Source organism: Perna viridis, chromosome 15 (assembly GCF_037379345.1).
Source record: "Perna viridis isolate PV_CMFRI_1.1 ecotype Kerala chromosome 15, ASM3737934v1, whole genome shotgun sequence".
Classification (NCBI taxonomy): Eukaryota; Metazoa; Mollusca; class Bivalvia; order Mytilida; family Mytilidae; genus Perna; species Perna viridis.
Genome location: NC_142459.1, coordinates 25,487,106 through 25,501,400, shown reverse-complemented (window position 1 = coordinate 25,501,400; position 14,295 = coordinate 25,487,106). Strand labels below are relative to the sequence as shown.

At 33.2% G+C, this 14,295-nt stretch overlaps 1 protein-coding gene across 1 annotated transcript in view; it reads right to left on the bottom strand.

Moving 5' to 3' along the window:
* Nucleotides 1-14,295, bottom strand: part of LOC148597601 (uncharacterized) — a 38,486-nt gene that overhangs the window by 3,467 nt on the left and 20,724 nt on the right. The window contains exons 6-9 of the mRNA XM_088563053.1: nucleotides 10,491-10,574; nucleotides 8,200-8,263; nucleotides 6,431-6,581; nucleotides 1,169-3,709 (exon numbers count right to left, since the gene is read on the bottom strand). Coding sequence (XP_088419179.1) covers nucleotides 1,169-3,709; nucleotides 6,431-6,581; nucleotides 8,200-8,263; nucleotides 10,491-10,574 — 2,840 coding nt within the window. The remainder of the gene's footprint in view (nucleotides 1-1,168; nucleotides 3,710-6,430; nucleotides 6,582-8,199; nucleotides 8,264-10,490; nucleotides 10,575-14,295) is intronic.

The following is a 14,295-nucleotide window of genomic DNA, read 5'->3' as shown; positions in this document are numbered from 1 at the left end:
AGGCAGCTGATCTTTATTACCACACATATATATATATACAATGTAGGTTCATAAAAAGTTATCTTTATACATAATTTTACCCTTTTTTTTGTTAGAATGAATTATCTATATTTAGTCATGAATTACTGCTTATATCAACAATCTGTTTTCTTGTTATTCCTGTAGTATCTTATACATGTACTTCAACAAAACCAAACTGAGGACAGAGAACAGATACATGAGATATCAATATTCATATTAAAAGATTTGGTGGTCTATGCATTTTATGTGATGCCATGCAAAAACAGCCAAGTGTCATACATAAGAAAAAGAACTGAGCATGATATGATTATCATGAATTTCTTTTGAGTTGACATATTGTTATCCCATAATGATTTATTGATTGTTGGGGTTTAACAAAGGACGAGGTTAATATCTGAAGTTTTACCATAAGTCAACATTCACATTTACCAAAAAAAAGACAAATGTTTTATTCTATTATCATTTTGGTTTTTTTTTCTTTTGCTTAATCCCGTATCCATGATATCAACACTATTTCTAAGCATCTGGAATAGTTAAAGGTATTTTAGAGGAGAGCATGAGTCACACATATTAATGCAGCACCATTTGATTGTACAATATAAATTTCCCTTCCTTCTAAATACATATCAATCTTTTTTCATTTATTTCATTGTAAACAAAATTTCACCAATAGTATTTATGCAGGTATAGTATAGTATAAGAATATAAACATGGAATATTTGGCTGTGTACATAAAATAATCGTGGATCGTTATGGTGTATCCATCTGCACCATGAAAACTGATTTATTCCACAGATTATAGTTTTCCTTTCCTCATTTGTCTACCCCAACTTGACTTTTTATAATCGACTTGGCAGGTGTTTCTAGAAAAGCAGAGGACGCTTACCCTACCGGTGCACCTGGTCCATGCTCCCAGTTTTTAGTGGAGTCCGAGTTGTTTATTTGCTTTTGTTACTTTGTGTGATTTTAGTTAATTTATGTTCTTTGTTGTGTATGTCTATTTTCCATGTCTGGTCTTTGTTCCTGGATTACATTCTTTTGATTACCTCTATAACCTTGGTTCTCTTGATTACTCTTTCACATATATAGACATGTCGATATAGTTTAGTTTTGACAGACAGGCAGACCTGAGTATTAGAGTACTTACCTTGTTGATTAGCCTGACCAACAGAATCAATATGAACAGGACAAGATTCAGTGTGCTGAACATTTTTTTTGTGTTTTTCTGTTAAGATATGAGCAGCTAGTCTCTCCTTAGTTAGAAATGAAGTGTTACAAGCTTGACAATAATGAGACTTTACATTGGAATGACTGGCAGCATGTCTCTTTAAATGTTCTTCTGTTTTAAATCTTTTCCCACAATTTCCACATTTAAAACTTTTGTTTTCCATGTGACGGACCTTATGCTGCAGCATTGAACTTTTAGAAGGAAAGAAAATTTTACACTTTTCACATTGGTAAACTTTATGTCTATAGTTTTCTATATCAATAAGAGATGTATGGTTTCTTATGATGTGGTAGTTCAGTCCACCTGTAGAACGGAAGACTTTAGGACAAAACTGACATTGGTTTCCTTCAGAGTGCACAACTTTATGGCTTCTTAACGTGGATTCTCTACGAAATGTCATTCCGCAGACCTCACAAATGTATGTGGAATCGGTTTGATGAGAAATCATGTGACTTTTCAATTTGTGTTTTAGTGTGAAACCTTTACCACATGTGTCACATGAATATGGCATTTTCTCATCGTGTTTGTACTTATGATGTTTCATGACCAAACCACTGTCAGCCTGAAACCCACACACATCACACATGTACATGGTTCCTTGTTTATGTTCCTTGTGTATATGAACATTTAACTCTGGTTTTGTGGAGAACGATTCCTGGCAAAATCTACACGTATTTGGATTGTCTCCCTTGTGTGTCTTTACATGCTCATCAAGTTCCTCTTGACTCTTGAAGAATTGAAGACAGAAGTTACAGATCCTTTCCCCAACTGTTCGGTGATAAAACCTGTTATGTCTTTTGAGGTAAAGCAACATTTCAAACGACTTTCCACATTTCTGACAAGTAAATACAGGAATTTTCCTCCGTTTGTTGTGTATACTTATATGCTTATTGTACTCAAATTGGTCACTATACAATACACCACATTCCGCACAACAGAATCGTGATTCATTGTGAGCCTCTCTTACATGGTGGCGTAACACTGTGGCAGAGAAGAACGATTTGGGACAGAGAGGACATGAGTATTTCTTGGTATTATGTTTGGTCTCATGTTTTTTAAGCTGAGTGATGAGAAGAAATTGCTTGCCACAAACTTTACACCTGTACAGTTCCTCACCTTTATGAGTTTCAACATGTTCTTTCAGATCTTCAATAGATTTGCAATGTTTATCACAGCGTGGACATTTGATAAGTTGACAGACTCGACTGTGATGTCTTAGACCTTTCATACTGGTGAAGGAAAGCTGACAGGTTGGACAGGGAATGTGACCATTCTTCCTCTTCCTACTACGTTTGACTCGACTCCTCATGTTGTTTAGGTAGTTTTTAATCAAAAGGTTCATATCTAGTACATTAGACGTCGATGACACATCATGATTTTTTTCAGCATTAGTAACTTTTACTTTTCTTCTTTTTTTCCCATTATCATCATCTTCATCATAATCACATTCATCAGACTTCTTTACTACATTTTCAGTACTTTTGGTATGAACTTTAACCTCTATGTCATCATTCTGTCTCTCTAAAGGACCAGGTGCCGAATGATCAGTTTTCCCTATGTCTACTTCATTTTTAATTAGAAATTCTTTAAATGTTATTTTGTTTTTCCTTTCATCAGTATCTATGCCCAGCACACTCTCAGTATTACTGGCAAGAGATTGTATGCAGCCATTACTACTTTTTTCACACACATCATTTGAACTTGTACCAGATTCATTATTGACCTCTTGACCTGCTTCTGTTTTCTCTTTGACCCTACTTGTTCTGTCATGTGAATCTCTCTTTTCAGAACAATTATCATTCGCAACCTCTGACCTATTGACCTTTAGTTCATCTCTTATTGACTTTGGGATAAAATCATTCATTAGATATTTGTTAACATTTTCTGATTTCTCATAACATTCCATACTGAAGAGTTTCCGTGGCTTAGGAGTCCGTCGTGGTCTACCACCATGTGCTGACAATATTTCTGTTTCAGTGGACCCCATTCTGACTTGTACTTTGTTCTTCATGTCACTGTGTTTACCAATGTTTATTACAGGCACATCCACATCAGTATGCTTTCTCTTCCTGTTAATAGTTTTAAGTAATGACTTCCTCTCATTTTTTATCAAATAGTGATCATCAGCTTCATTTGGAATATCTTCAGGTTTTTCAATATTGTCAGAAGTACTAGGGTTAGGCTTACATTCTCCAGGTGTGTCATGCACTTCCATGGTAACGGTTCCAATCACTGTTGTATCATGGGATACATCACAGTTTGAATCTTTGGTCATTTTGGTTGGGCTTTCTACAAGAGAGTTAACTGGTTGTTTCTTAGGGGAACTTTTCACCATCCTCTCTGGTGGTTTATCTGTCAATTTAGATATCTGTTCATCCTTTTCTGATACAGCAGATGATATTTGTTCACCATCAAAATCATTATCAATTTCTACCTTGATTTTCTTAGACCTTTGTACAGCTGTTAAGATAAAAAATAATTCAATATAAGATATAGAACCTCGAATAATACATGTACATTGCTGATCTATCACAGAGTGTTTTAGATCAAGAGAAAAAACCAAAATGGCACAAAAGAAAAGAAGCCACTTAATGTGTCAAATATCAGAATCAATTGGGCATTATTATTATATTCCAGTAAATGATTCTACCATTGTATAAGTATTTTTACTTAAATTGATAAAAAATATAGAAATAAAACTACCCAGCCAGCCCCTAATTTTGAAAAATTTTGGCTGAGAATCTAGAATTTTTATGTATGTTTTTTTTTTAGTTAATCAGGTTAGAAATATGATAAGTAACTGCTCACAAAGAAAGTTTCTGTAGACTGAAATCTGTCTTTTTTTGTATCCATTTTTACTAGTGTACATGTACTTTGAACCTTTGGTATCACTTTATACTAGTGTACATGTACTTTAAAGCTTAGTAAACAGATCAAAAGGGGTTCTGTTTAGACAGGTTTCATTGTTTACTACATCCCCCAGTTATTAATCTGGCACTTGCTATTTTTGTCATTGATGAAAGACTTTTCAGAAGGCTAACAAATTATGACCTCATTTTGTCATCTAAAATCTTAAAAAGTAGAAACAAGATTGCTTCGCATAGCCAGATGTCCCCCGCCACAGCAGCAATTTAGAATCATGAAACCAAGGAGTGCTATCTTTGAAATAAGGTATGCTACTATTCCCAGGAATTTCATACTTTTTGACAGTTGTCCTAAACAAAGAAGCCGTGTGATATGATCAACTACATAAGTTCACAATCTTCTTATTGCAGCAATGAAAAAAAAATGGTCAAAGTCCAATAACTCCCAAAACAAAATGGCAGTTTGATATGATCAATTACATAACGTATCTAACAATGCTAAAAAAATCTGAAAGAAATTTCATGTCCAGTAGTTACAGAGGAGTTGTGTTCACAAAATCTTCCAATTGCAGCAATGTACAAAAAATGGTAAAAGTCCAATAACTCCCATAGAATTGTTTGAAACAAAATGGCAGTGTGATATGATCGACTACATAATGTATCTAAAATACCTCCAAAATTGGAATGAAATTTGCCAAGTGGTTACAGAATAGTTGCGTTCACAAACACATGGACACGTATACACAGACTGGGACCATTACTATGTCCCTTCATCACGTTGAGGTGGGGGAGAAAAATTGAAAGCCCACAAATGATTCAAGTGGCAAAAGTGACAATTCTATCACCCCAGGCTAATAACAATTATATACAGGTCTCATAATTTTTTTACCACTAATTACAGTAATCAGACCACATATTCAGGCACTTAGGAGTAAATGTTGACCACTCATGTGTAACTTTAATGCAAACAGTTAAAGTCAAAAGCTGATCTAGCTAGGACAATTCCTTTTAAGTAGCTGTCTTTGTAAGAGTCATGCAAAATCTGCAAAAATGTGATACACCCCAAAAAGGCCACATATTTTTATTTTTGTTATTAAGTTGTTTTATGGGTCTATATCACGAAATGTGTAATTATTCATTCAAATCTGTCTGCTCTTAGGAGATAATCAACATTGAATATCCAATAGATTTTATTGTATTTGAGTGTCATTTACAGAGTTATCTCCCTTAATTTTGAAATCTACAGTGCATTCTATATAATTTTTATCTCCTAAGAGCACCGGATATATGAAAAACTGAATGTTGATTTGTTTACTATGACAATTCAAACAAAATATAAAAAATAAAAATATGTAAGCTTTTCACCCATGAATCACATTTTGCATGATTCTTAGCTGGAGTACTATTTAATACTTTGTCCATGAGTAACTGGAATGTGTATGGTGAAGTTTTCAAACCCATTGTTAACTTTGCACCAAAAGTTTATAATGATTTATTTTTTTACATCAAAATTGATTGTAAACCAAATGTAGGTAATTGATCATTACATTTTGCAGTCTTGAAAGTATTATTTCTGCTAATAATGACCTCCTCAGAGACCAATACTAAACACAACTGTGAAAAATAAAAAAATGACGTAAATTTGTTATTTAACTGGTCTGCTTCCAATAGCTAATAATTGGAAATACTTCTTTGAAAATATAAAAATCTGTCCAATGTTTCAAAGCTTTCAAATATACTGGTGTGTAAGGACTTCCTTTTTATCTACCATAGTTCACATCTTTTAAATATACTGGTGTGTAAGGACTTCCTTTTTCTCTACCGTAGTTCACATCTATATATCTACACTGTGCTATATGTATTTTTTTCTGTAAAGGGTGACCATACATCACCATTTTTTTTTTCAATATAAAAGAAAATATAAATTTAGTCAAGGAGTGTAGCCTGATTAAGTATAATAGTTTAAAGTGAGTTCCATTTTATATGATTTAAGGTTAGACATTTTCTTTTTGGATAAAAGCTCAGGGAGTTCCTATTTGGATTGTCTGGAGAAACGTATTCATGATAGTTGAAAAAAGGTTATGTTCTTTATTCAAATACCATAAAAAATTGGTTTCATTTAAGGTCTTCACATAGTATAGTAAATGACAGAAGATTCTGAAATTTCTTTGTATGTCAGATCAAGGATTTTTATCATTGGTGAGATGTAAATACTACTTAAAAAAATATACCAATAAATTTGTCAATGTTTTCTCATGGGAAAGTGACAAAAACTTTCAATTTCCTGGAAAAAAACCCTGACTTTCCCCATTTATACCTGCACAGTATCTGTAGAACTGCTGAAGCATGGAGTTCTGTGTATCCAACCATGTCAAGCCAACCTCTGACCCTATCACAAAACACGTTGTTTGTTCCAGGTTAACTGATACAAAGAATGAGTCTTCTCCCTTTTCTGATAAACCATTACACTGTAAAAGGTATGCATCACAACAGCTTTATCAAATATCTGACTAAGAATAAAACTTCTTCTCAGGAAGATAAATATTGTACTGCAAATAATCAGTCCTTCATAGCATGTACATTTTCCAACCCTGTGGGGTTGTAGTTTCTTTGACAAATTTACTATATCCATTCTCATTATACATGTACAATGGGGAAGAGGAAATGACAGCATTTATACAACAATTTGTACACTTACATATAAATACATGACTAATACAACTTTTGTAGGTTTGACAAATACACATACACTGTATATCTGTCATTACAAACATTCTCTCTGGATGGAGAATATCAGCAAAGGAGAAATCAAAAACATCAGATGATCCAAATATGTCAAAATCATGGCCTTAATGTGCAGAAACAGAGATGATCCAAATATGTCAAAATCCAAAATCATGGCCTTAATGAGCAGAAACAGAGATGATCCAAATATGTCAAAATCCAAAATCATGGCCTTAATGAGCAGAAACAGACATGATCCAAATATGTCAAAATCATGGCTTTAATGTGCAGAAACAGAGATGATCCAATTATGTCAAAATCATGGCCTTAATGTGCAGAAACAGAGATATGTAAACATGTCAAAATCATGGCCTTAATGTGCAGAAACAGACATGATCCAAATATGTCAAAATCATGGCCTTAATGTGCAGAAACAGAGATGATCCAAATAAGTCAAAATCCAAAATCATGGCCTTAATGAGCAGAAACAGAGATGATCCAATTATGTCAAAATCCAAAATCATGGCATTAATGTGCAGAAACAGAGATGATCATTACACACGAACCAAACAGCGAATGCTACACAAAAAGACTGAAGATAAGGGAAACAAGAAGTCACAGCAAAATACTAAAGCATTAGCAATGTGAACTCTCCCAAAAAAAAAAAAAACAGGAGTGATATCAGATGCTCGGGAAGGGTAAGCATGCCTTGCTTCACCTGTGGCACCTGCCACACATGTAGAATAATCAGGTTATAGTCTAGCAACAATAACCCATGACCCGTGTCTAACACTGTTAACACTGGGGCCAAATCATTCAATGATCAGTTCCATGACCTGTGTCTAACACTGTTAACACTGGGGCCAAATCATTCAATGATCAGTTCCATGACCCGTGTCTAACACTGTTAACACTGGGGCCAAATCATTCAATGATCAGTTCCATGACCTGTGTCTAACACTGTTAACACTGGGGCCAAATCATTCAATGATCAGTTCCATGACCCGTGTCTAACACTGTTAACACTGGGGCCAAATCATTCAATGATCAGTTCCATGACCCGTGTCTAACACTGTTAACACTGGGGCCAAATCATTCAATGATCAGTTCCATGACCTGTGTCTAACACTGTTAACACTGGGGCCAAATCATTCAATGAAGTATCATGATGTAATTGTAGTACATACATGTACATGTAACTTGAAATTTTAGGAAAATATTCAAAATTGACAAAATTATGATTAATGTAACAAAAAAATACCATAAAATATATGCCATTATCATGACTATCATTTTTTTTTTTTAAACTGGAGAAATTTGATATTGAACTTGATATCACAAAGTGGATGTATGGTCACTTACAATACTGTTAATCTGGTCTTTAAGTGGGTTCATTTTCTTCTTGTCATACATTTTGTTGATCAGTCTGAAATAATAAAAAAAAGGTTCATCTTATATGTAGTTTTTGATCTTTAAATTAAATGTTTAAATTAATATCTTCAAGGATACAATACAATACCAACAGTGCAATGTGTTCAAAATTGGTTAAAAGATTACCAAACCATATCCCATATATTGAACTTTTCTTCTATTTGAACAACTAAAAAAACAATTTTTTTACAGGACCAAAGGCATTTTTACCAGAAATGTCTGTTGGTCCCTGTGGTATTTTGTTTTTACTAATAGTGGCACAAATACATGTACATGTACATGTACATTAGCAGGTACCATCAAAATAAATTTTTATTTCTCCACCCTTCTAAAAATCCACCCACTGTGTCTCCATCAAAGAAAAAAAACTTAGATAAAACTGGCTTTCTTTGAACATTTTTTAATTATTTTTTTTCTGAAAAATTATAAAAAAAAACATGAAGAATCATTTAATAGATTTTTGTATGAAGGCAAAAGAGTAAACAGTAGGCATATTTCACTGTGTTTGGTGAAGACTGTGACTTCACTCTCATATTCTTCAATGTTAAGAGTAGAGAAATTAAAAATTTGCATTGACCATAATGTATGTTCTCAATAACTGTAATCATATTTGCATAAAATAAGCAAGTGAATTTGAATAAAGCATACTGCATGTACATGGTAACCATGTCATAACATTGATCCTACTTTTCTTTCACTGGAAAACCCCTGTCAAAATTTTAAAAAGCTATCTAGAGTATGTAGTATAGACAACAAAACTGTGTAAAGCGTACATGTACAGATACATGAAGGTGGCCTACAAAATGTACATGAAAATCTGTATTTAAGGCACAGTCTAAATATAATTTTTGCTATTATAGTCAATGTTACTATCATGATTATTAAATAAAACATGTATGCATGTAGATTAAAACTGAAAAGATTTCATCATTTCTGGATATCGATAACAATGAAAAATTTTAGTTCACTTTTTCTGCTAATGACAATGATGAATGTTGCATATGTACATGTTGTACAGCAGGTATTTATGAAGTGTACAAATTGAATTTGGAAATGAAAGGTATTCCATAGTGTGCCTTTGTATACATGTATCGTGATTAATTATTATGATTCTCCTCTGTAGTGAAAAGTGTTTAATACAATCATTATTTCTGTTTATTTGTTTACACAGTAACCAACAGACATTTCTGGTGCACCTGGTCCATATTCCCAGTTTTTAGTGGAGTCTGAGTTGCTCATTTGCTTTTGTTACTTTGTATGTATGATTTTAGTTACTTTATGTTCTTTGTTGTTTATGTCTGTTTTTCATGTCTGGTCTTTGTCCCTGGATTGCATTCTTTTGATTACCGCTATAACCTTGGTTTCCTAGATTACTCTTTTAACATTGAATTATGTGTTTTGTACATGTCCTGTATTGTAACTGGTTGTAATCCTATTATACCAATAAATAATTTGAATATGTAATGTATGTACCTGATATTCAGCATTTGTAGAAGTGAATATCAAGAAAACCTAGTCATTGGTTTCTAATAGTATGTGTAGCCGGGACACAACAAAATCAATATAGTTATACAGAATGCAAGAAGTTATAAATATCATTGGTTCTAGTATAACAGGAAGTTTTATGGAGGCAAATGTGAACGTTACAAAGGAGGTCTAAAAGCCAATGCTAAAGTTAGAAAATAATCTAAACAAAATAAACCAAAAATTAAAACCTTATTTCATATACAGGTATCTGACCATACAGAGAAACCTGTATTACTGTATGGTAGTGAAATATGGGGGATTTTTTATTTTCAGAAGCTCAAAAATCAAAAGGGTTCATATTTTATCAAGCTCTGCAAGGGCCTTGAAGCACAGGGATTGAATTTCAGAAATTTTTCTACTACCTAAATTTAGCAAGTGCTGAAAGTTCACACTAAGTTTTCATGAGTTATTTCTGGACTTTACCTTTATTACACATAGAATTCCACAAGCAAATTTTTGCAAGTGGAAATAATTTTTACTAGCAAAATTGAATTTCAACTTGCATTTAGCAAGTATTTCCCCTTAAATTTGATCACTGAAGTCTGAAGCACAAAAGCTACATATAAAAAGTTGGCAAACATTTACTTGAGGTCAGTAGACATACAACAAACTCTGTAGTTATGGGTGAATTCAATCGATTCCGAAACTCTGCAGTTATGAGTTAACTTGATAGATTCCCAAAACTCTGCAGTTACTGCATGGGTACGGTGAACTCAACAGATTCCCCAAACTTTGCAGTTATGGGTGAACTCAATAGCTTCAACTTAGTGTTAGAGGTACTATAGAATATGTTAAAATACTGGATACAAATATCGAATATGCAAAACTGTCTGGTTGATAAATCATTTAGTCATCTAATACAAATAAATGAAGACAAAATGAAATCATGGTTTAATTTCATATATGCAAAAATTAGAATACTTTGATATCAAAGAAAACAAACTACTAATTAATTCTAAAATTAATTTCAGAAATTATATTCATAAAAAATCCAAAGTACATGGGATTATGGAAAAGGGAACATGTAAATTATGTTAGAATGTCCTGTTTTAGATCATATTTCATTTTAGAAAACAAAAATGTAAATTTAAAACATTTGGATGCTCTAAGTCAATTTAAATGGCTTATGTCAACAGAAGTTCTAATAAGCAGCATGTTTTTATTAAGAAAGAAAAGCTGAATTAGATATACATGTAAATGTTATCTATCTTAGTCCAATCGGAACAGCTCAGCCTTTCTAGTTACACAAAAGAAAACCCTCGGAGGCACTAGGCGGATGGATCTGTCCAGAATTTGACCGATCCGATTCTAATATTATAGTTAAATTGGTTGAATTTTTTACCATTACTTTTTTCTTAGCTCCACACTTCGTGTCAAATTTCTTGGAATAGTTTTTGTTCTGTATTTCTAGTGCTATCCAACCAAATTTCATAGCACCACCTGGTGGATAGAACTACTTTTATTCAGGCATGACTACAAAGTCCGGCAAATTATGCAAGAAGAAATTCTCCTTCCTGCATCCGAGGTTATCTTTTAGTGTAGCGGAAATGGCAGAGTAGTTCTGATTTATCTTAGTCTAGAGTTTTATTTTTGCATTAATCCTTCTTGTTATTTTAACATATTGCATTATTTGCTCCTGAGTATCATATACCCAAACACATGGTGTAACTACAGATCACTGTGCTGTGCTTCCTAACTTTAAACTACAGATCACTGTGCTTGCAGTGACTTCATTCTGTCATTGATTTAATTTTGATATTGTCATTATATGCACAAAAAAAAAACATTTCAATTACTGTAATCAATATATGAAATTATGGTTATTTGTTGTGCTGTAACTGGCGTTTATAAATGACAATAAAGTAATTGTATTGTATTGATATGGGGCAAGCTGATATCCTGCGGCCCCGTTTATCTGGCAAATCAGCTGTTTGATTTCAGACGACTCAGAGCTATATTCAAAAGCTGTATCTAAAGTTGGTACAACTAAAACATTAATTACTACACAACTCTAATATCTCAAAATATGAAATTTCAAAATGCGGAAAACTTAATACACATAATTGAATTTACCGGGGAAAATCGAATGTCCAGCCCAAAAAATAAATGTCGCGGATGATCAAGTGGAAACGCCACTAATTTTCATTTTCTACGAATACGAACACTAAAATTGCCTTATAATAGTATTTTTGACATTTGTGATGAGCGAAACAAGTAATTTCAAGGATAGTTGACATCATAAAGGACTCAAATTTACCAATATTATTTCGTGGACATCGGAGAATAATGAATAATTTGGGAGTCAATTGCACCGGAAGTATAATAAAATAAGAAATTTCGGAAAAGGAAAAAAATCCGGAATTTGATATTGGGAATCTAATACTTAGTCAAGGATTTATATATAGCATCTATTCATTTAACTCCTTGACTTAGTGCAGACCTCTGCGATAAAATGTAATAGCCTTACTTCCGAAAAAAATGAAATTCTGCAGGGAGTAAGGCAAGGAGGGATTATATAAGAAATATGTGGATCCTCTTTGCACGGCCAGTTTGTAAAACTCAAGAATGGGGAAGAAAATAGGCAATTGTTAGAAGTTCCGTCAGACTAAAGCCTCCTCATGAATATCATCCAAGTATTGATATGAACAAGCTATACAAAACTTAAAATGGATTTTTTTCTATAATTTCATTATTACCAAAGCCCCATATTTCACAACCATACAGTAGGATTGGCTTGTCAAGTTTTTCAAATAGACCCAGCTGGCATTTAATTTAAAGATTATGGACTCTCCTTTTTTTCAGTAGACAATACATGGCTTTATTTGCCTTTTCAGTTAAATTTGATGTTTACAGGTTTTAAAGTTTCCACTCTTCGAAAAATGTACACCCAGATGGTTAAAGTCATTTACGATTTCTAAAGCAGAATAAGTGTAGACAAAAATCATATTCTTTATTTTTCTATTTCGCGAACAAATTAACTTTATTTTTTCGACATTAACCCTTAATTTCCGTGCGTTACAGTACTCATTAAATTTGTTCAATGAGTATTGCAGATCACTTCCCGATTCAGCCATAATGACAGTGTCGTCAGTATAAAAGATGTCAAAAAGTTTTATACATAATTCTAATTCCTTTTCAATTGCACTAGTTACTGTACCTAAGTCTATAACTTTTGGTTTCCGAGATGATTTTGAAAGTTTTACACATGAAAAACGACGAAAAATCTGTTTCAGTGGCTATTACTCCTAAATCAGGCAACAAATCATTTTGAAATTTCGGCATAGGTCCGTCTTCTGATGGTGAAAAATATTACCATATTATCCATGAGAATTTTGCTCAAGTCAACGGCTTTTGAGTTGCATGTATGTGCAAAAACTGTATTTTGACACCATGTTCGATTTTTTGTAACGATTCTCATGTTTTGCAGCCGATGACAAACTTTTAACGATCAGTTAATGCAGAAACCGCAAGGAACAGTTATGCCAGCTTCCATTAAATTTTGAAGCATGGTTTCAAGGAAAAAGCTTTTGTAAGTTGTATGCGTGAAAAACGACAAAGAATTTTTTAAAGTGCCCCAACACCTACATCAGGCGACGAATCACTTTAAAAATTTCGGCATAGGTCCGTCTTTTGATAGTGAACAATATTACCATGTCAGAATTTTGCCTAACGCTTTTCGAGTTATTTTGACCCCAATTTCAAATTTTTGATGACAGTGGCCATGTTTTACGATGTTACAAAAAAAAAATTAAACGATCAATTAGCACAGGATACCACAAGAAACAAACATGCAAAATTTCAATTTCTCAAACGGCCTTTAAACCAATTGTGCTAATAATAAGCAATAAAGAGCTGCGATTTAAGCGCATAATACGCCCGTTGCCATTTTCACTTCTTCTAATGCTTTTAATGAATTTATATTCAATTAGAAATACTGCGAGCCCTGTCAAACACCCCCACCCCACAAAAAAGTAAAAAAATGCACAAAAAAAAATTTGGCACTTTCAAATAAGTTTGTTTTGATTTTTCACCCATACTTTTCTATCTTGTTCATAAGTTACCAAGTACCTTTTATATTTACTAGTCGATCATCATAACAAATAGTCCGTTTTCAACTATTTTTCAACGAATAAAATTTCCTTGGCCGTTTCCGCCTTTTTTATTAAGAGTAAAACTTCATAACACGGAAACGTAAAATTCGACATTTACACAAATCGGAAGGGAGCTCGCTTCAATAGATATGAACACTTCACCTAAGTTTCATAAAAGTAGGTGAAAGTGTTTTTTGGTTATTGTCCGAAAACTTGAAAATCCCCCTTTTGAAGTAAAAAAATCATGACACGGAAACGATAAATCTGAAATTCATAAAAATCGAAAGGGAACGCAAGTCAATAGATATGAACAATTCACCAAAGTTTCATAAAAGTAGATGAAGTGTTTTTGAGTTATTGTCCGATGTGTGGACGACGGAGGGAAGGACAACGGTATACCACAATACAT